The sequence below is a fragment of the Citrus clementina genome, unplaced genomic scaffold (genome assembly GCF_000493195.1).
Source record: "Citrus clementina cultivar Clemenules unplaced genomic scaffold, Citrus_clementina_v1.0 scaffold_3, whole genome shotgun sequence".
Lineage (NCBI taxonomy): Eukaryota > Viridiplantae > Streptophyta > Magnoliopsida > Sapindales > Rutaceae > Citrus > Citrus x clementina.
Genome location: NW_006262339.1, coordinates 48,497,914 through 48,519,382, shown reverse-complemented (window position 1 = coordinate 48,519,382; position 21,469 = coordinate 48,497,914). Strand labels below are relative to the sequence as shown.

The following is a 21,469-nucleotide window of genomic DNA, read 5'->3' as shown; positions in this document are numbered from 1 at the left end:
TGCCTTTTCAAACTGAGGAAGGGGAGGTTGAAAAGAAAGATCGAAAGGAGAAGAATGTTGCTTCAATATCAGCCGAAGAATCACCTTCTGACTCTAAGTTCATGCAGGTGAAGTCTCCAGAGAGTGATGAAAGGATGAAAAATTTTGAGCCAAACGAGGATTTTTCTGACGATAAGGCTAAAAGCTCACAAATGATGGAGGGCACTGCTAATAAAAAAATTATTCCTGTAAGGCAAGTGGAAATGTGCAGGGAGGACCACTCTGACAGTGCTGAGAAGGGAGTTGCAGCAGATAATTCCTCCAGAACCAGTAAGATGAGACAGTCCTCATCTCCACCGAAGACGTCGAAATTACCTCCTGTTTGTCTGAGACTGGAACCTTTGTCAAAGAAGAAAAATGGTAATGGGAATTCCAGATCCCCTAGTCCTCCAGGCCTGAAAAGACAGTCAGACGAATACGTTCACAAGCCTTCTGCTTCATCAGTATTGAAAGAGAGCACGCCACAGGGTTCCCAATCTGCTGATGATTCCTTTAAAAGAAGGGGAGATGGGAACCGAAAGAAAACAGAGAAAAAAGCCTTGGCCGTGGTAGATGGTAAGAACTGTGAAAATAAAAATGAGCATTTGAAGAGTGGTTCTCATATGGAGAACTCCATCAAGTTGTCCACTGATTTGGAAGATGTAACTGGGAAATCATCCGCAGTGGGAAATGGAAAAGACACTGATGGATGTGACTTAATTCAAGATAAGAAGGCAACATCTGAGTAAAAAAAAGGCGGCTGAGGGGGCAACTGAAGAAGATAAACTGAATGATTCAGCTGAATCCATCAATGGTGAATGTATGGCAAAGGAAAAGAACTTGTCAGATGACCAGGCTGCCGTTCTTATTCAGTCTGCCTACCGTGGATTTGAAGTCAGGAAATTAGAGCCACTAAAGAAATTGAAGCAAATGGTGGAGGTCCGTGATCAAGCAGCTGAGATCAGAAAGCGTATTCAGGCCCTTGAGTCTTCTTCTGATTTGTTGAAGAATGAGAAGGAAAGAGTACTAATTGGTGAAATGATAATGAGGACCCTACTAAAACTGGACACTATACAGGTATATGTCTTCCTAATCTTATTTTGTGTTTAAGATTGCATCAATCGTATTTTAGGTTTTTTATTTCAATGGAGAGTAATCAGATTGGTATAGGTTTTTTAAAGTCCATTAGCTCAGTGGTTGGATCAGTATATAGCTTGTGCTGGTATAAGATCTTTGAAATGTACATTTGGAGATATATATGATAAATCTACTCTGAAATTCTAATGTAAGGTCTTCTTAATTTTTTTTTCTCTTTTTTTCTTCCTCCAAGTTAAGGTTTGTAATTATTCTGGTTGTTGTTATTGATTCTTGTTTTTTAGGGCTTGCATCCAAGTCTCAGGGATATTAGGAAAGCTTTGACAAAAGATCTTGTAACCTTGCAGGAGGAACTTGATTCCATTGCTATAGTTGCAGAGGATGATATTTCCAATGATGCGGGAATGCAAGAAGTGCAAAACAAGGTTGGAGGAATTCTTGAAAACTCTCTTAAGACCAATCATGACAATGTGGTTGATATGAAGGAACCAGATGAGGGTAATCTTTCCTCAATGAGGGATCTTGTAGTGAACTCTCAGGGTTTGGAGACCTCAGAGACTGCTCTTAGTGACACAGAAGTGCAAGGAAAATGTGAAGTGAGAGAATTACCACAGAGAAACAGCATGGAGTCGCAAGTAGGAGAATCTGCATCAGATATGGTACAGGTTGAGGCTACCAATGGAGGGGTTGATGTTTCTCAAGCTGTATTGACGGAGAATCAAGGGAAAGATATTATGCATCCTCAACTTCAGCAGACCAGCTCTGAGGAATTGACTGGGGCACAACTTCAGGACTCATTTGATGAACCAAAAGCTATGAATGAGGCCAGGATCGATGGAGTGAATGGTGGAATTCATGTAGAGGATAATCTAGAAGCACAGGCAACAGAATTACCCCTGATACTGGACGATGAGGAACAACCTCTTCAGGAATTGAAGAATAGCGAATCATCAAGGAAAGGGAAGAGTGAGAACGTTGATCATGAAGTGAAATTGCATGTGTTAGCTGGTTCAACTTTACCCGCTGATGTTGATAATGTAGATGAAATTGGGAAAACAGCAAGAAATGTGGATTCAGAAATAAATCTAGCAGCTGAACTGCCAATTGGAGCACTTGAAGAAGACCTAAGCTTTGAAAACAAAGGAAGTGAAACCAACTCAGAAACAAATCTGGTAGCTGAATTGCCTGTTGGTGTACTCGAAGGAGACCTAGCTATTGAAAATAAAGAAAGTGAAATAGAAAATCTGGTAGCTGAACTGCCAGTTGGAGTACTTGAAGAAGGCGAAGCCAAAGAAAGTGAAATCGGGAAGGATAAAGGGTCAAGCATTGGAGAAGCTAGGTACAATGGGGTAACCAATATAACAACTGCAACAAAGTCAAAGGTTGTTATGGTGGATGAATTGTCTGGAAATGCAGTACTCGAGATGGAGGAAAACCTACCATTGTCTTCAATAGAAGGGAAAGTGAGGAGTGATGATGAAGTATGCAAAAATGAAGGAAAAGATGGTGGAAGGATTGATGATGATCAGTTGCCCTCCCCTGAATCAGCAGGTATAAGTGTCTCTCCTCAGGCACTTGAGGTAACAAATGAAGATGTGCAGCTGCAAGGAGTAGATGGAAATAAAGAAGGCAGGGTGCTGGAGAAGGAACAACAGTACGGTGAGCCAGAAAGCATGATTGACATAGACAGCAGAATGGACGAGGCCAGTGGATCTGAAATCACCACAGAGGACACCATTGCTGCTACAACAACTTCCCAGATGTCTGCCGATGAGAGGGACATTGTGATGGAAGAGAATGCAAAGCTGAGGGAAATGATGGAAAAGCTAATGGAAGCTGGGAAAGAGCAATTAACTGTCATATCCCAGTTAACTGGAAGAGTGAAAGATTTAGAGAGAAAGCTATCCAGGAAGAGAAAATTGAGGGGGCCGAGAAGGTACAAAAGGGCAACACAATCCTTCAGGTAGAATTCTGTTCAAGGAATATGATTATGGAATTGATGTTGCAATTGTAAGCCTCATGAGTCAGTTGTGTGTGTTCATGGTTTTACGGGTTGAGTCCACATATGGCAGAGCGTGTAATGTTTATATTGTGTGATAAAATAAAAAAGTTGTTTTCTCATCATACATTCATACTATGAGGTTCTCGTTTTTGTATTTGGGGTTTGTCTGCTATACTGTCCAATGGATGGTAGTGTATCAATAAGAGTACTGCTTTTTCAAGTTAAGGTGTATGAATGAGTGTGTAGTTCCATCCGTTACTCTTCCTTTTGTTAGTGTGGCACTGGCAGTTGTTTACCCCTTGACTGATGGCTGGCATCTTCGAATTCATTCAAGTCTAGTTCTAGATTAGATCAAATCTTAACAGTCCAGAGATAAAAGAACCGCCAAAACGAAGGGTATTTTCGCCATTTGATGTACTTCCGGTTGTGCAGTCTCAACTGCCATCTTCTTTCCCAGAACTCTTTAAAACAGAATAAGGAGGCAAAACGTTAACATCTGCGGTCGTTTCTTTTTCTGCCAGCGACATGATTCGCCCTTATTCTTTCTTTCTTGCTTCCGCTCAAAGCCGTCCGTCTTCCGTCTCTTGATCTTGATCAAATCACAGCCACTCAAAAAGTGAATATTCAAGAAAGAGAGTGGAAGCGAGGGAAATAGCGATGGCGACGCAAATCCTAGAGATCATCTTGATCTCTGCGCAAGGCTTGAAGTCGCCCTCCTCTAAAATGCGTCGGATGCAAACATACGCGCTGGTCTGGATCGATTCTTCGACGAAGCTTTGCACTCGAGTCGACCGAGCCGGCGCCGAGAGTCCAATCTGGAACGAAAAGTTCCTCTTCAAAGTAACTCCGGAATTCCTATCCTCCGAAACGTCCGCGATCTCCGTCGAGATTTACGCCTCCGGTTACCTTCGAGATTACCTCATCGGCACCGTCCGTTTCCTCGTAAGCAACATCTCACTCTCGGTGGCTACCAAGACTCCGTCTTTTACGGCCTTCCAGATTCGTCGCCCTTCAGGAAGGTTCCAGGGAGTGCTTAGCATTGGTTCCATGCTGATCGACGGTTCTGATTTGCCGGCTTTCGATGAGGTCTCTGCGATTGGGTACCGTGACCTAATGGGAGAGAGTAAACGCAAGGAAAGGCTGATGACGAGGAAATCGAAATCAATGGCTGATGAGTTTGATGCGGGTGATGATGAGTCTTGGGAGAATTCTTCTTGTGCTGAGTCTCTGTGTTCTGATGGTGCTGACTCGACGACTTCTTCATCGTCAACAACATCAACGGTGTTGAAGGAGTGGAATGGATCACTTAACTGCTTGGCAAGAATAAATCGTCTGAGGTCAGCATCAGAGAGTATGTTGTGCGGGCTGTTGATGGAAAGGAAGAATCGCTCGAAGCCGTCTGATGAGAATGTAGACGTCTAAATTTGAACGGTTAAGATGGTTTACATGCACAGTGGGCCTGGGCCTGAATCAGCAGTGCATTTCTAAGGTTAAGGTTTCCTCCCCTTATCCCCCCAACCTCCCCCACTCTTTTGTCTCTTGTATTGTATGATTGAGTATTTGTGGCGTTGGCTTTGGCTGTGCATTCGTTTTGCACAATTGCACTTCTGTATCCTGCTTTGCTGAAACGATTTGGATTTTAGTTTGTGTACCGCAGTAGGGGACATTTTGACTAGTTCTTTCAAGTTGTATTGCAAATACCAACCAGTTATGAGAGAAAAGGAAAACCGAAGATTCCTATTCTTGTCTTTGATTGGGGACCCCCTGATAAAGAATTTTTTTTGGTTGCATGGATTGTTATATACTCTGCTTTCATAATAAATTCGTTGCTGCTTTTAGTTGATTAGATTTAGAAGAATATCGACATTAGAATGAACGTGAGTGTTGTAGGTTAGGTCTCTATGTATGCCCTCGCTGGTACGCCTATTGCTACTGGCAATGGATGGGGAGACGGGACAGGCTTTGGATCGCGTTGATGATATACTCGATGGGAAAAGCAGGATGTGGAGGCCAAAACATTGGACATGTCTGATTTGGGCTGTGGTTGAACCGTCGAGCCCACTGCAATACATAGGAAAGGATCTAGATAGCAGCCAGAGTTCACAATTGCTGTGTTTGTCCCCGCTCCCCAGTTAATCGTCTGTTGCGGCTAGAAATATCAAATTGTATAGATCAACCCCATGATGACATCGATTAGAGTTAGATTAGGCCAATGGAAAATGGTTTGGGTTCTGACTTTCCTTGAACGTCTAAAATGTCCATCCAACAGTGAAATCAATATTTTTTTCTTGTTTATAGCGCAATTCTCAAAGGACATTTTGACTGGAGAGTTTATGTGGCCTGCTGGAAAAAATGTCAAAAACCATGGGGGGTTAAAAGTTAAAACTAAAGCCAGGTTCAGGGACAGGCAGGTTTCAAGTAAATTAAATTATTAAAAAAAGGTAGAAACGTGTAACAGTAGCCACAATCCCCATTGACTGTCTGTTTAGCTTATGGTAAATTATTATAAAAACAGCGTGGGAAGTAGGAACCCAACCGTTGATTTGATTTTGGGGTAACCAAAGGATTGAGAGGGCTGATTATCTCAGAACCAAATGCAATTTCATAGGATCGATAAAACTTACAATATCTGATGCATGCCACGGCTCTGGCTCTATGTCGGAAGAAAGAAGTCTCTTCTGTCCCCGATTATAAATCTCCGGATATTGCGCCGTATCGTTGATCTTCTCACAATTTACCATGATAATGACTCTCTTGTGTCACCTCCTACTTTTCCATTTGTGGCCATCAATAGTTGTTGCGATCTGTAACTACAAATTATGAAATTCATTGTTCATCGGTCAGCAAGCGAGTAATAAATAGCCACTCGGCTTTGTGAGGGCACGGGTACGGGTTTGAGGTTTAATTTTCTTTCCCAGGTTTCGTGAATGTAGTTTTTTTTCTTTTTTTTAAATATGAGTGGAGTGTATGTCTTTTGAATACATCCCTTAGATATTAAAAAGAATAAAATTTTAATTGTGATATATAAAATTTATAAATTAATTCAATAAAATTTAGATTGTGTTATATAAACTATATAAATTAATCTCAATAATTATTTGATTATAAATATTAATATAAAAATTTCATAAAATATGAGTTGTAATATAAGTAATATTTTTATATAATTAAAAAAAAGTAATAAATACATGAAGTAGCCTAAAATCAATATTGCACAGTAACTTTTATTATTTTTTTCCCATAAACAGCTGTTACTGTTGTTAGTTTGATAGTGAAACAAACAATACTGCCCAGAACAGTGTAATGGGACAAAAGTCTCAAAACGTGCCTGCTATTTGAAATTTGAGGTCTTGGTGCACATGATGTCCTCTTTGAACCAAATTTTTTTCCCTGGAAAAAAAAAAAAGAAGGTGAAACGAATAGATATTTCTGCCTCTTTGTGGTTGGTTGGCGAAGAATTTTACGGTCAATTCATTCATTATTATTTATAATGGCCATCTAACAATATTATCGGGAGAGAGACTATTGTTTTGGAAAAATTGGTACTGGTGGACGGATCAGACTACGGTGCAACTGTGGCACCATGCCACAGTTGCATCTAGCCGTTGGATGCATTTAGATTGGTGGGGTCTACTGAAATCCAACGGCTGGATGCAACTGTGGCACGGTACCACAGTTGCACCTAAGGTTTCCCCCTGGTGGACCGACCCATCATATATATTTTCACAACAATTTCTCTAAAATATTTTGTTATTTTCTTTAATAAGCTTTTTATGTCAGTCAGGGCCTTTATATTTTCTCTCTTTTGATCAATTTTTTTATAAGTTCCATTAATAGGAGTATGACACTATCATCATTTTTTTTTTTTTGGTTCAACACTGTTAACGCACAACCAGCTCTTTTGAATCATACCCAATTGGAAAGGCAAACTAGTATGTTTAAACCTGGTTTCCTAGTTTTTATTGTGTATACTTGCGGTTTTATTCTCGGCAAAAATACATCTGCTTGCTTTGCCCCCCACCAATTTAAAACTGGAGAATTAGATGCTTGGAAGTGAAGGAAAATCATTAGGGAGTCAGGCAGGCAAATAATTATGTCTTTTGTTTTTAGCCATTTGTCGAATTCCAGGCTACAACTGTCCTCTCTTCCCTTTGTTCATGATCCTCGTCTTGAATGAACGACGGGACCTGTCTATGGTACAGATTCTGTAACAAACATCTCCCGTCATCCCACTATCCGATCTTCTATTGTTTAGTTTCTCACTCCACATCTAACCACATCCAACGGCTGATGCTGCAGTCTGTAGCTTACAGATTCTGTAAGCTAGTCAAGTCCATGAACGACGCTGGTGACTTCTCCAAATAAAATTGTGACCAAACATATACACATCCCTTCCATATATGATGATTATGAAAGAGACCTTATGAGTCTTTTATTTGCACTTTAATATATAAAATACGAATAAACTTTTTTTTTTAATTTAAAAAAAGCAACCTATTATATGTGTGACTGGGATGGAGCGTGTTTTTATTTTTAATATTGTTATACAGGACTGTTAGTGATATTACATTAAATATTATAATTAATATTTACAAACATATTATACAAATGAGACATTCGTTATGGCGTGTACTCCTCTGAAGCACGGCCCATATTTTTTAAACACTCTATAATATTCGAGGGGTGTCCACTGTACTCTTTTAAAGCTCGGCCCATATTCTTTAAATCTTCTATAATATTTGAAGGGTGTCCACTTCACTCACATTTCGTGAGGAATAGACTGGTTTCACTCAATTATTTGATAATCAAGGGAGAATTAAAGTTAACTCACATAATACTTTTATGAAAGCTCGAACCCTTACTCCTCAATATTATAAGTGTAAGAGTTCTCTCAGTGGACCAAAACCCTACCGGTGATTGTGACGGAGCGTGTTGAAACTGAAAGACGCGGCTCATGGCTGTGGTGCGCTTCGAAGACCCCACAAACAGCTGCCACCAGTGAATCCAAACACATTTCCCACATGTTTGTCAAAGTTCCTCTCCCCCCAACCAACATTGCTTAAAAAGACTAACTGAGAGCGCATTAGATGAGAGAACTGGGTTCGGCATATTTTCTTCAAGAAATTATAACTATTTTGCCTGACACTGAGTTGGCAAATAATTTCCCTTTGCTGGGCTAACTCTACTGGCTCCACTAACTGTCTACGGTTGTACACCTTTTACTGTCAGCCATGTTTGGTTTTATTGGCCTGACTCACCCAACATGAAAGTTGTTGAACTTACAGAGTCAACTCACTCAACTCAAAATCTCCAATTAGCAAATAACTTTGCCCATTTAAAAACCCCAGAAAATATTTTTTTTAAAAAAAAATTGTTAACCAAACATTCATCAACGCTCGGAATTTCAAAACGTCGCTTTCAAATGTCTAGTCTCAAGGACCTCCATTTTCTTTCAGATGTGTGTGATGGGGCTTGATTTTCCTTTCTACACATAAAAGAAGACGAAGACAAAGAAAAAGGAATTAATTTTTTTTTTAAAAAAATAAAATATGATGAAAATAAAAAGGCAATGGAAATAAATTAACCATTAGAAGTGAGACATGACTTAACGTGCACAAAGTGGGTTGGCTGGAAAGAGTGTGCTAAAGTGGTGTTGCCACTATCATCAGCCCTAGCTTTTTCACTTCTCTTTTCAGTACATTTTTTATATTCTTTTTGGGTCCGCCTAACTTACGTTCAACGTAAGTTACGCTCAGCCCGTCCAATTTCATATAGTCCCCCTATACTCTATACTATTTATATTTTATTTATAAATATTATAAATTTTTTAAAATGTAAAATTTCGTTTAACCCCCTTATACTCAATTTTATTTTATTAAAACCATAGAGTATGAATTCGCCCCCATAATTTTAAATTCTCAAAATAACCTCCATTTAATTAAAAATATAATTATTGTTAAATGAATTATAATTATAATTATAATTTTATTATAATCATAAATATTTTTTAATAGATTATTGTTATTATTAATAACGATAATAAAAAATATTATAATTAATTAATCTATTAATAATAATTAATAATATTTTTATTAAATTGTTAGTAATAATAATAATAATTAATGATAATCAACATATTTATGATTATAATAATAATGATTTTGTAGGCATCTCATTATTAAACGGTCATTTTTAAGCGCTTTTTGCTAAGTTGTTACACATTCGAGGATGTAAACACATTTTTCTTGCTTCTATTTTTTAAATACAAAATTATTTTTATTGGGTCAAGCTTAAAATTCTGACAGAAATTATCATTCATTGGTCTCTTGAAACCCGATAATGAGTATTTAAAGTTGAAGGTAGCATTAGCAATATATTTACTATTAGTTAGATAATCATTAATTATTATTATTATTATTATTATTAACAATTTATAATGCTTTTTATTCTTGTTATTAATAATAACAATAATCTATTAAATGGAGGTTATTTTGAGAATTTAAAATTATGGGGGCGAATTTATACTCTATGGTTTTAATAAAATAAAATTGAGTAGAGGGGGCTAAGCAGAATTTTATTTTAATAACAATAATCTATTAAAAAAATATTTATGATTATAATAAAATTATAATTATAATTATAATTCATTTAACAATAATTATATTTTTAATTAAATGGAGGTTATTTTGAGAATTTAAAATTATGGGGGGCGAATTCATACTATATGGTTTTAATAAAATAAAATTGAGTATAAGGGGATTAAACGAAATTTTACATTTCAAAAAATTTATAATATTTATAAATAAAATATAAATAGTATAGAGTATAGGGGGACTATATGAAATTGGACGGGCTGAGCGTAACTTACGTTGAACGTAAGTTAGGCGGACCCTTTTTATATTAATCACTTTGGAGGCTACACGTTAAAATGTCAATGCCCCATGTATTGTCTCTCTGTTTGTGTATAGACATATCCATATACACAATATATAATTGCGGTCTTTCACGTGTGTGTTGAGCCATTTGTTGATGAGGCTCCACCCACCACGGACCAAGCATTAGTGAAATATTATATTATCATTTTACTATTTGGGTGATTCGTAATGTGTGTTTTTGTTTTGTATTATGCTTCTGGATTTTTTTAGGCTTTCGATATAAATTCCATTGTCTTTGTACTGCTTGTAAGCAGTAGAAATGGCATATATCCAGTCTAGGATATGTTCTAATTCCTTCGCTTGTCTTATCTTTGGGAGGCTTCTTCTTCCCACTTGTATAAAAGAAGATTAAAGAGAAAGAACATACAATCTCTGTCTCTCTCTCTCTCTCTCTCTCTCTCATTTACTTTTTGTAAATAAGTAGAAATTCCATCCTTTGGTAATTGGTCACATTGATGCTTAGGATTCCTGTAGCTGCACACATGCAACTAATTTGATTGTTAATTAATATATTTTCAATTTCTTAACCTCAAATGCTTTGTTTTTGATGGATTCTGCAGCCTGAGTAGGTTGGTCAAAAACATTGAATTGTATGCAGCAAGTTTGGTCCACCCTTGTGACTTTCACGGGTTTATTCGTAAATAGTATTCCGTCTCAATGACTCGGTACGATGATTGTGAATCCGAATTTTTTTTTATAAATATTTTTGTTTGAAGGAATTCATTCATAAAATGAACTTTCGGAGTAACAAAAATAATTGTCAAAAAATTCCTCTACCTTGACATCTATGAAGTGAAGAATTGCACTAAACGATGCACATGGAAAATCTCAAAATTTTCTCGACTTATCAATTGTTGGAGAAATTTTATAATATATAAGAGGTGTTATGTCTGATATATAATAAGTAAATGATTCTATAACATGTGTATATTTATTTTAAAAAATCATTATGCAAGTGGTGGTTATATTAAATTTAACTACACATGTCTTGCATACATCAATTGGTTATAATACATCAAAGGTATTCTAAAAATTCTCTAGTTTGTTGAAGAACATCACGGATTACTCATCAGAACATCACCTTATGATTCCCATCCTTTTTTATTTTTTAAAATAAAATTTGTTGACATTTTAGTTAGAATTAGGCGCCACCTATCAAGACTTGTGCATACTTTGTTCTATTATAGCACAGTCCAAAATTATTTGGGTCATTTTGAGTTAATACTAATCTATTTTGGTGATTTCTAAGAAACGATGGGTCTAATAATTCAATAAACTGTGTGAATATTTAAAATAATTATTTTATATAGCAGAAAAATATAAAAAAGAAGACTTGTGCCCATTCAAAATCTACAGATTTTGTAAAGACTTGTGAAAAGAATATAAGATCATAAAATCAATGGACAATGGTCCTCTATACTAAGGCTTTTAGACATTAGATAATGATGAAACAATTTTTAGATGGAAACAAATTCATCTTCATTTGAAAAATATTTATCACTACACTAGTGGTCAATGCAACTTTTTATTTTTAATATTATTTATAATGTGACAAAAACTCAACTCACACATTTATCGGAGACACCTTCCACTAAGGAGCCAATGAAATTTATGTGGTAAAAAAATAAAATTGACTTTTGAACTTTGCAAGATAATGAGAAAACAAATGACGTGTGATGAGGGATTTGGTTAGGTCAGGAAGGCCCGTAAGCCAGAGTGCCGGTTCTGCCAATAGCTCTTAAGGCCCAGTGACTCTCCCTAACTCACTTTCACAGTCCGAAAACCAAAGCAAATTGTGAGAAGAGAGAGCTTTCTTACTCTAAGCGGTAAAGGCATTTTATCAAAAGCAAAGAAAACAAATTTGTGTATTCAAAAAAAAAAAAAAAAAAAACAAATTTGTGAAAAAGTGGAACCAGATCATGGGGCAATTGGAATTAAATGTTTAACAGTTATGGAAACGAAAAAAGGAAGCTAAAAAGGTCAAAAATCGAAAGCGATGATGAGTAAGACCCCATTACTCATTTTCTGTTTTTACATTGTGGCAAAAAATCCCAATGTTTTTCTTCATTTTCCAATTTTGTTTTCTTTTTTCTTCTAATTTAAGTGCTGAATAAAAATAATAAAATGGGAGATGAGTATTGGGTCGGGCGCTTTTATAATATTAAAAAATAAAAATAATGAAAATGAAATGACGGGATAAAAATCTCGTAACAAATAGCCACGCGCTTCAAGCGCCGTCCGTCCTTTTCCTCGTTTTCTCTACCACTCTCTCTAAATACACGCCTATTGAAAAACCGGCTTCTCACTTCATTCCTTGCCTGTCGTTTTTCTTATATGAAAAAAGAGGCCAAGTTAGCTGAAAAAAATTATTAAAAAAAAAAGAAATTATTTTTCTCTCTTTCAAAGGGATTGCTTTGCTTTGCTTTGCTTGGGCATGTTTATAAGCCAAATCTAGAGTAACCCTCTACATAGGGTATTGATCATTTAAAGCAAATGGCCTACATTTGTTCCGTTTCATTTTTCTTTTATGTGTTTCTAGTTTAATGCTTGATAAACGTTTTACTTGATATTCACTATAAAGTTTCAAATTTTAGGCACCCATTTGGACAGTGACACTGGACTAGGCTTTTGGAAGAGGTATGTGAACTGATGTTCTTGATGAAACCCATTTTTTGAAGTGTTTTTTTTTTTCCTGTTTTTATAACTTGTGTTTCTTTCTTTTTCTTTTTCTTTTTTATATTTTTTTAATATGTTTTTGTGTTTTAGTTATGTGGGGTTTTGATGTTTGACTGATAACTAAGCATGGCCTAACCTTAATCTCTACCTACCATTATTGATTATTCAAACTCAAAACCATTTTTAGGGTTTCATGTTAAAACTCTGAATTTTTATTTTTCTGTGAACAAAACAATATTATTATTATTATTGTTGTTGTTGTTATTTTTAAATAACTATCTCGTTTTGGTAAGAAATCTGGTTATATATTTCCCTTTCAAAAAAAAAAAATCGTTCTTTCTTTAATGCTTTTTTAGCCATTTTTGGTAGCAAATTAATAGTAATTTCATATCCTTTATCTGCTTCTCAGATTGGCATTTGTTATTGTCTGATTCCTCTATTTGATATTTTCTCCTTCCAAAATTAGTCGGCAAAATTTTAACAACTGGGTGTGTAATTAAGCTCATGTACTTGTTGTAATGTGTTTCTGGTGTAATAACCTGAGTTTATACAGTTGTGATCTCAGGTATTGTTGCTTACTTGTTCCCATATGATGGTATTTTCTCCTTGCTTTGCATGTAAGCTAAGAATCATTTTAAGATATGTCTTCTCTGATTTTGATTTATGGGATTTTCTTATTTAGTTCTTTTTTTTGGGGGGGGGGGGGTTGATTATTCTGATTTTGTTGTTATTTCTGTTGATTTCAAATTAATTATTTTAAAAATCATAGCAATGGGGATTAGATGTTCTCATTTTTGAGGAATTATAGGTCTCATAATGTGGAGATAAACCTTTGTGCCTGTACGTAATTTGCATTAGAAATTATTTTAATCATGAAAACTTTGAGTCAAATTATTTTAGTATTCCTGTAGTTTGGCCCTTATTTCCAGTTTGATTGTAGAATCTTGATGTTCTAATTGCAGTTTATTGTGTATTTTTCTTATATCTGCTTCTGGCGGTAAAAAGTATAAATCTGAAAACTGATTTATGTTTATATAATGCACTGGATGAGCTTTCTGTAATTTTTGCTGCTGTCCTACAAAATTGAGAGGTGTAAGGTGTTAGCAGGGTTTCAGGATTCTTACATAATTTATTTTACTACTGTTCTTTTTTCCTTTGAATTTTAATATGCCAAGCATGACACTTTTCTCCTGTCTGATGTTATGTGATATGTTGTCAAGGGATTTGACTTACTTTGACTTGGGATATATTCTTTGGTGATGATTATCTGATGCTTTCTTAATTGGTGATGAGAAGTTCTCATCTGTTTTCATGTAGAACTCGATTTTCTTGTTCTTTTTTAATTTGTTAATTTTGTCTGTTGAAGTCTTTTTTAATGTACTTTCTCTAGATTATGGATGGAGAAACATCTTGGATCAACCATTGCATTGATGACATGGCAAGAGGCATTAATGAGTTTGATTCGTTCTTAGAGCTTAGTGATGAAGGCAATAAAGAAGCTTCTACGCTTTCTGTTGACTTAATCCTTCCTGATGACCTGTTGGAACGCATTCTAGCTTATCTCCCAATAGCTAGCATATTTAGAGCAGGCTGCGTGTGCAGAAGATGGCATGAGATTGTCAGTTCAAGAAGGTTTCTGTGGAACTTCTCAAATGTCCTATCACAAAAGCCCTGGTATTTTATGTTTACAAGCTCTGATGAGCCAATTGGTTATGCTTATGATCCCATCCTTCGAAAGTGGTATGGTATTGAACTCCCCTGCATTGAGACATCCAATTGGTTCATTGCTTCATCATATGGTTTGGTTTGCTTCATGGACAATGACAGTAGAAGTGAGTTATATGTCTGCAACCCTATCTCCAAAAGCTGGAAGAAGCTTGAGGAACCACCAGGTTTGAAATTCTCTGATTACAGTGCGCTTTCACTCTCAGTGGACAGAGTATCACATCGCTATACTGTCTCAATTGTGAAGTCTAAGCAAGTCACGGGGAATTTTTTTCAGTGGGAGCTTTCAATCCATATTTATGATTCAGATACAATGATGTGGGTGACCTCCTGGAAAGAGGTGCTGACGGGATGGAGAGCTGGAGATGAGAGTATTATCTGTGATGGGGTTCTGTATTTTCTGATTTATGCAACTGGGGGTGGTGCACCAGAAAATCGTCATGGCCTGATCTCGTTTAATCTTTCTAGCCGATCATCCCATGCTCTGCTGATAAAAAGTTTTATCCCAGTACCTTGTGCTCTGACTTGCGGGCGCCTAATGAACCTGAAAGAGAAGCTGGTAATGGTTGGAGGAATTGGCAAACAAGATCGGCCTGACATAATTAAGGGAATTGGCATCTGGGTTCTGAATGGGAAGGAGTGGCAAGAGGTTGCTAGGATGCCACATAAGTTTTTCCAAGGATTTGGAGAGTTTGATGATGTTTTTGCAAGTAGCGGAACAGATGATCTCATATACATCCAGAGCTATGGAGCTCCATCTCTTCTTGTTTATGATATGAACCTGAAACAATGGAGGTGGTCACATAAATGTCCTGTGACTAAGAGGTTCCCTCTTCAGCTCTTTACTGGGTTTTGCTTTGAACCCAGGCTTGAAATTGCTCCCTAATTTGTTCTTTATTCGATTTATTGTGGTGGTATTGACAAAATTGTCTGGAATTCCCACATTTTTCCTATTGATTTGTTCTGCCCCTATAATCAGCTATCATGAAATCTTGTTCCTTAAAGTTTGTAGAAAATTGGGAGTATGATTCTTTGCATTGGGATTTACCACAAACCACATACATGAATACAAATTTGCAGTGTGATGTCATCTTGTAATGTTATGTGTTTATTAAATTCACATTCGAGCTAATCCAATTTCAAGGTTAGATGTTTATGATCGGTCACCTTCGAGCCCTAAGGGACGAGTGCTAGAAGTCTTTTTCAATCTCTCAACGTCAATATAAGATTTGGGGATGCTGTATTTTCTGTTTCTTTTTAAAGACATTGCCGATTCTGTCATCCCAAAATCAAAATCTTGAGATTGGTAGCTTTCCCTTGCCCTACTTCCAAGTCAAAATTCAAGTGATGGGGAGCCATGCCACCAGTGACTTCGTAAATTGGTCTTTTTAGTTTTTACTAACTGCTGCCTGTCTCTCTCTTCCCCCCCTCCCTCTCCTCTTTTTTTTTTTTTACTCACACATCATCCTATTCCTAATACAACCTGTAAGAGCTGGTTTTTGCGCTTTAAAATTGGTTTTTGTGCCTTGGCCGAAGTGGTGGGCTGCTGCCCTCACAAGCATTGTGAGGGCTAAATGTTCTTTATATACTTCTCCTTTGCGAAATGCAAGTGGAGTATGGACATCCTCTCCTGTGAGGGGTTATTTGTATTGGGCATGTACTTCATAGAATTCATTGTAATAATGTAAGTTCCAATCATGTATATCTGATTGTAAATATCAGTGTAATACCTCTGCTACAATAAACAGTCGTTGTAAATATCTGTGTAATGCAGTAATCTGATGATTAATCAGTCTCAAAAAAAAAAAAAAAAAAATTAGTTGCCCATAATTTCCACGGTTACATACAACAACACAAGGCACAAGCCTGAATTTCCCATTGATCTTGAAGCTTGAACCGAACCACAGGTTCAGCATGATGTGTGAGCGGCTGGGTCTCTGAAGAGACAAGGTCCAGTGTGTGCTCGCTTGAACCCAATTTTGTTTCGGACTATTCAATTCGGATTCAATAAATCAGAAAAAGGAATTTCTTGCTTATTTTTGTTGTTTTAGCAAATTTTCTTTAGAAATATGGTCAAGAGTGTGCAGAAATATTAACGAAATTTTTGAATTTACTAACAAGATCCAAAAACTGCCATCCAAAGGAAGAGAAAAAGTAACAGAAGAGACCGATCGATTCTTGCTACAAATATAATTGAAGAAAACTTGAGATTTATTAAATCAAAGCCAACTCGACTGTAAATTTCGATTGACGTGACCGGCTAAAGATGACGACGGGTTGTTGGGAGACCCCACGAGAATCTTAACTAAAACTGGCGCTAAAAGAACATCGGCATCTATGCAACGATCAATTTTTGCAAGAGAAAAAGAAACTTACATAAAAGCATAAACATAGTAAAGATCCTCCTCTTTAATAATGAATCTATTTCTATAATTTTTCTTTTTTTAAAGTCTCTTTAATAAAGGAGCCACCAGGCCCACCACAACACAATCCACATTCTCGAAGCGTAAATGACTGTCTCTTTCTGACAGAGCTAAAATCTGCATATGGTTTTAAAATCTGCACTACGTTGCTTTTCATGCTGTTGATTTTTCTTTTTTCTTTTTCTTTTTTATAATTATTTTATCTCCTGTCGATGGTTTTAAAATCAAAACTGCTCTTGGTTTTGAAGTCGTTTCTTCAGGCGATCTGGAAAAGTTGATTTGGCTTGTAAATTGTATCAGATCTTGCTCATATCTAATTAGATTTTGTTCATAATTACTAGATTTTTTTTTCCCCTTTTGTCAATTCTTTGCATTGAAGTTTTACTTCTTGGCCCTAATAAGTATTGAATATTGTGATATCAAGTTCCTCATTTGTTTAAAGCATTAATTTTCATTTAATAATAATAAAGTTGGTTGGATTTCTCTAAGCGGATCCACGGCAAAGGGTAAATACAAAAAAAAAAAAAAATGTCTTTCAGCCATTTGAACAATAAAATAAAATGTATTTTGTAAAGAATTCCAGCCCTAATTAGTCCATTCTTCCCGGAAAATTTTTGTGGAGATATAGTATATATAGGGACGGTCAAGGTGAAGCCCAATCGCTTGTTCAAGCCCAGACAACACACACTGGGGCGGTGTTCTTGGAATGTTCACGGGGGTGTATAGCAAGAGCACATTGTATCTAAAGACCACTAATTTAAAAAAAAAAAATGGACGTCTGTAAACCCAACGCAGAAAGGCCCACAAGATGCCCAAAATCGGGGGGCCTGAAAACAAATTCCCGTACACAAGATCATGGGAGATCAGAACAGACTTCAATGTATACAGTATACGTGACCTTAAAATGTGTTTTTCTCAATGCTGTTGATTTCATCATTGTTTTGTCGGGTTAGCTTATATCCATTTACGAATGCTGTTGGGATGTCCCGTGGACCACTCTTGAATATTGATTAAGATGCAACTAATCCTTTTTTATTTTTACATGGTCCGTTTTTCTGAATCTTGTGGTCCTTATTTTCTCTACAATAATAATAATTATGTCCCTCGTGCTTTTAGGATCAGTTAGTAACGACTACTATACCCACCACATAAAGTGTAGGCAAGTACATACAGGTATTAAACAATGGTAACATGTGATTGTCACTAGAATCACCAGTTTACCTCTTAGATTCAATATATGAAATAATAATAATTAATGTAAAACAACGAAGGTTTGTTTTTTTTTTTTTTAGTTCTGTTATATATATATTATTACTGATATTACATCAAATATTACACTTACAATATTTATAATCGTACTAAATAACTGAGACCACCGCTATACATTAATCAACTAAAGCAGCTGTCCAGATACTTTAAACATTTTTTAATATTTAAGGTGTGTCTGCTCCACTTACATTTCGTAAGAGAGATACTGTCTCCACTCAATTAGTTAATAATACATTAAACCACTAACAACACTTACCCATATACTTTAAATCCTCTCTAATATTCGAGTATTCGATGAATGCGTACTCCACTTACATTTCGTATAGGAGAAATTATCTCTACTTAATTAGTTAATAATTAAGAAAGTACTAAAATTAACCTTTATAATACTCTTATAAAAATTCGAACTCTTACACTTAATATTATAAATACAATATTTTACTCGTTGGATTAAAGGCTCATTTATAGCAACCGAGGTTCGTTGAACATTGAATTTGAGAATAATAATAGTACATGGACCACACAGTCCACAGGTTTGTCTTATTTTTAGAAACTTTGTTGCGACATTTTGCGTAAAGGTTGGTCACAGCTGGAGAGCGGAGCTTAACTGCCTAAGATCACATCAAAAAACGAATTAGCGGACAAAATGCTGCCGGTGGTTTTGTGCTCGTGCTTGGTCCATTTGCCTCGGAGCCGATTGCCCAAGGCTTGATTGACATGATGTGCTTTTAGTTTTAATCACAATTGAGATAAGAGCCAGAGAGGGAACAAAAGACATCATTGTAAATCTAATTATGTTAAATTAAATTTGGAGCAGGCGTATCTTACTTAATATTCTTAAATGAGTTCAGTAAAAGCATGGTCAAAGATTGATTGATGCCCTTTTGATTTTAACGAAGCTAATCGCGTAGGCATAGTAGCTTCGAGGAGGCCTATAATTCAAAGGAATTAATCATGTGGCCTTTTTTTTTTTTTTGAAAAGAAAGTAAACCTTTCATTCATTAGGAAACAACACAATTCAATACATTCTGCACTTCAGCTGGAAATGTGCCAACCCAGACATCAGTGGAAGAATTCCTTAGGGCAAACTTTGCTAAGGCATGGGCATAAGTATTACAGGTTCTTGGGATAAAGGAAAATTGGACTTGCTTGAATTCCTTACTTTCCCTACGAACATCAGACAAAATCCAGTGAATTTCTGTTCTACTGCCCTTAGTGTTGTTTAGAAGCTCTACCACTTCTTTACAGTCAGATTCTACTATCAAGCTAGATGAAGAAATTTGATTAGCCACCTGCAGCCCCCAATGGATAGCTTCTGCCTCTGCTAAGCTGACTCTCTCCCTGCACTGAGCTTGCTTGATTCCTACAGCTAGAATCTTTCCCTCTGCATCTCTGACAATTGCTCCCAGCCCTACCTTCTGGTCTTTGGTACTCACGGCTGCATCTACATTAAGCTTCAGAACATTTTGGGAGGGGGGCTTCCATTTCTGCTGATCAATTCCTCTATCCTTAGCCCCATGAACATTTCCTGGCTTGCTCACTCTTTGGTAGGCCTTTAAAACTGAATCAGCTTTTGCTGCTAAAAATCTTGAGTCAGATTTCTTTCCCTCGAAAATGAATTTATTTCTTGCTGACCATATCACCCAGCAGTATACTATCATCAGTTCTGCTTCTGCTGTTGAAGATCTGGACCACATCTCTTGGATAGCATTGAAAAAATCTTGGTTGTGATCCTTTGAAGGTTGAACTATTAACGGAGCTAAATCCCAAATCTTCCTTGCTGCTTTGCACTCTATCAGAACATGGCTTACTGTTTCTACTTGCAGTTTGCACCTTTGACAGATCGGTTCTTGCAAGCTTCTTCTCTTCCAGAGATTTTCAGCCGTCGGCAGGATATTTTTCAGAGCTCTCCACATAAAGATTTTAACTTTCTCAGGTAAATCAAGCATCCAGGGGATTTTCCAGAGCCTAGAGCTGCTGTTTGAGCTTTCAGGCTCATTGGGAAAGTTTTGATTAAGAGCAAGCTGGTACCCACTTTTAACCGAGTACTCCCCTTTTTTGTCAAAATGCCATAACACCTCATCTTCTTCTTTCCCACTGGGCAGCAGAATTTTGAGGATAGCTTCAATATCTTCTTTCATAAAGTGTTGCTCCAGCCTGTCTACTCGCCACTTGTTTTCCGAATCGATTAAATCAGCCACTACAGTCTCATGGGGAAGAGTTTTTGGGGAGATTGGCTGGAATGTGGCTGGTCTTGGGATCCATTTGTCTTTGTATACCAGAACATTCTTCTCATCTCCTATTCTCCATCTCACCCCTTTTTTAATAACTTGACTTCCCCACAATATGCTTCTCCAAATGAAAGAGGGATTAGATCCTACTTTTGCATTCCAGAATGTAGAGTTCTTGTAGTATCTAGCTTTCATTACCCTTGCCATTAAAGAGTTGGGATACCGAACTAATCTCCATCCTTGCTTGGCCACCAAAGCTTGGTTGAAACTAGGGAGGTCCCTGAACCCCAACCCTCCTCTGCGTTTTGCTTTGCTCATGCTGTCCCACCGTGCCCAATGAATTCCATGCTTGTCCTTCTTGGTACCCCACCAGAATCTTGCAATTTCTTTTTGGATGTCTTCACATAAGCCTTTGGGAAGCTTGAAAACACTCATGGCGTAAGCTGGTACTGCCTGAGCTACTGTTTTGATAAGTATTTCTTTTCCTCCAGCTGAAAAAAGCTTGTGATGCCAACTCGAGATCTTGCTGGTCACTTTGAGCTTAACCTCCTTGAAAAAACTCATCTTATTCCTGCCTAACATGGGAGGTAAGCCTAAATACTTCTCATATTTGGGCACCACCTTCAGCTGAAAAATACTTTTTATTGCTGAAATTTGCTCGCTTGAAGCCTTGCCACTTGCTCATTTAGTATGTGCAGACATGTTTTTGTCAAACCTTCGCCAACTATTTGCCAATGCTTTTGGAAGAATGCAGCCGGCAGTCCATCTGGCCCCGGGGCTTTAGTCGGGCACATTTCGGAGAGAGCTCTTGTGATATCTTCCGGAGTGAAAGGCTCCTCTAAGTGGGTATTCATTTCTTGGGAAACTTTTGGCAGCAAGCCTTTGAGAGCTTCTGAGATCTGAGTCTGACTTGGATTGGAGGAAGTGAACAGCTGCTGGAAAAACCCACAAAATTCCCCTTCAATTCCTTCTGGATCATCCACCCAATTCCCTTGATCATCTTCAACTCCCCAAATCTTGTTCTTCCTTCTCCTAGCGGAAGCTTTGGAATGAAAGAACTTTGTATTTTTGTCCCCTTCTTTTAGCCAATCTGCA

The 21,469-nt window shown here is 36.9% G+C and overlaps 3 protein-coding genes across 5 annotated transcripts in view; all 3 read left to right on the top strand.

Annotated features, from left to right (window-relative positions):
* The window catches only part of LOC18050105 (BAG family molecular chaperone regulator 6), a 3,655-nt gene extending 563 nt beyond the window's left edge, over positions 1-3,092 (top strand). Inside the window, exons 2-4 of the mRNA XM_024187596.1 lie at positions 18-680; positions 745-1,095; positions 1,398-3,092. Coding sequence (XP_024043364.1) covers positions 18-680; positions 745-1,095; positions 1,398-3,080 — 2,697 coding nt within the window. The 3' untranslated portion in view covers positions 3,081-3,092. The remainder of the gene's footprint in view (positions 1-17; positions 681-744; positions 1,096-1,397) is intronic.
* A 7-nt stretch (positions 3,093-3,099) lies between these two features.
* LOC18050104 lies at positions 3,100-4,833 on the top strand. The gene has a single exon (XM_006444848.2). The coding sequence runs from the start codon at positions 3,773-3,775 to the stop codon at positions 4,535-4,537; it is 765 nt and encodes a 254-aa protein (XP_006444911.1). The 5' UTR covers positions 3,100-3,772; the 3' UTR covers positions 4,538-4,833.
* A 7,406-nt stretch (positions 4,834-12,239) lies between these two features.
* On the top strand, positions 12,240-15,617 carry LOC18050103 (F-box/kelch-repeat protein At3g61590). Of its 3 annotated transcripts, XM_024189156.1 has the most exons (3): positions 12,240-12,523; positions 12,645-12,687; positions 14,117-15,617. In XM_024189156.1, the coding sequence occupies exon 3, from the start codon at positions 14,120-14,122 to the stop codon at positions 15,335-15,337; it is 1,218 nt and encodes a 405-aa protein (XP_024044924.1). In that variant the 5' UTR covers positions 12,240-12,523; positions 12,645-12,687; positions 14,117-14,119; the 3' UTR covers positions 15,338-15,617. The 3 variants fall into 3 exon arrangements, with proteins under 3 accessions (XP_024044924.1, XP_006444910.1, XP_024044925.1); XM_006444847.2 differs by lacking the exons at positions 12,240-12,523; positions 12,645-12,687 and adding an exon at positions 13,057-13,291; XM_024189157.1 differs by lacking the exons at positions 12,240-12,523; positions 12,645-12,687 and adding an exon at positions 13,319-13,343.
* Positions 15,618-21,469: the final 5,852 nt, after the last annotated feature.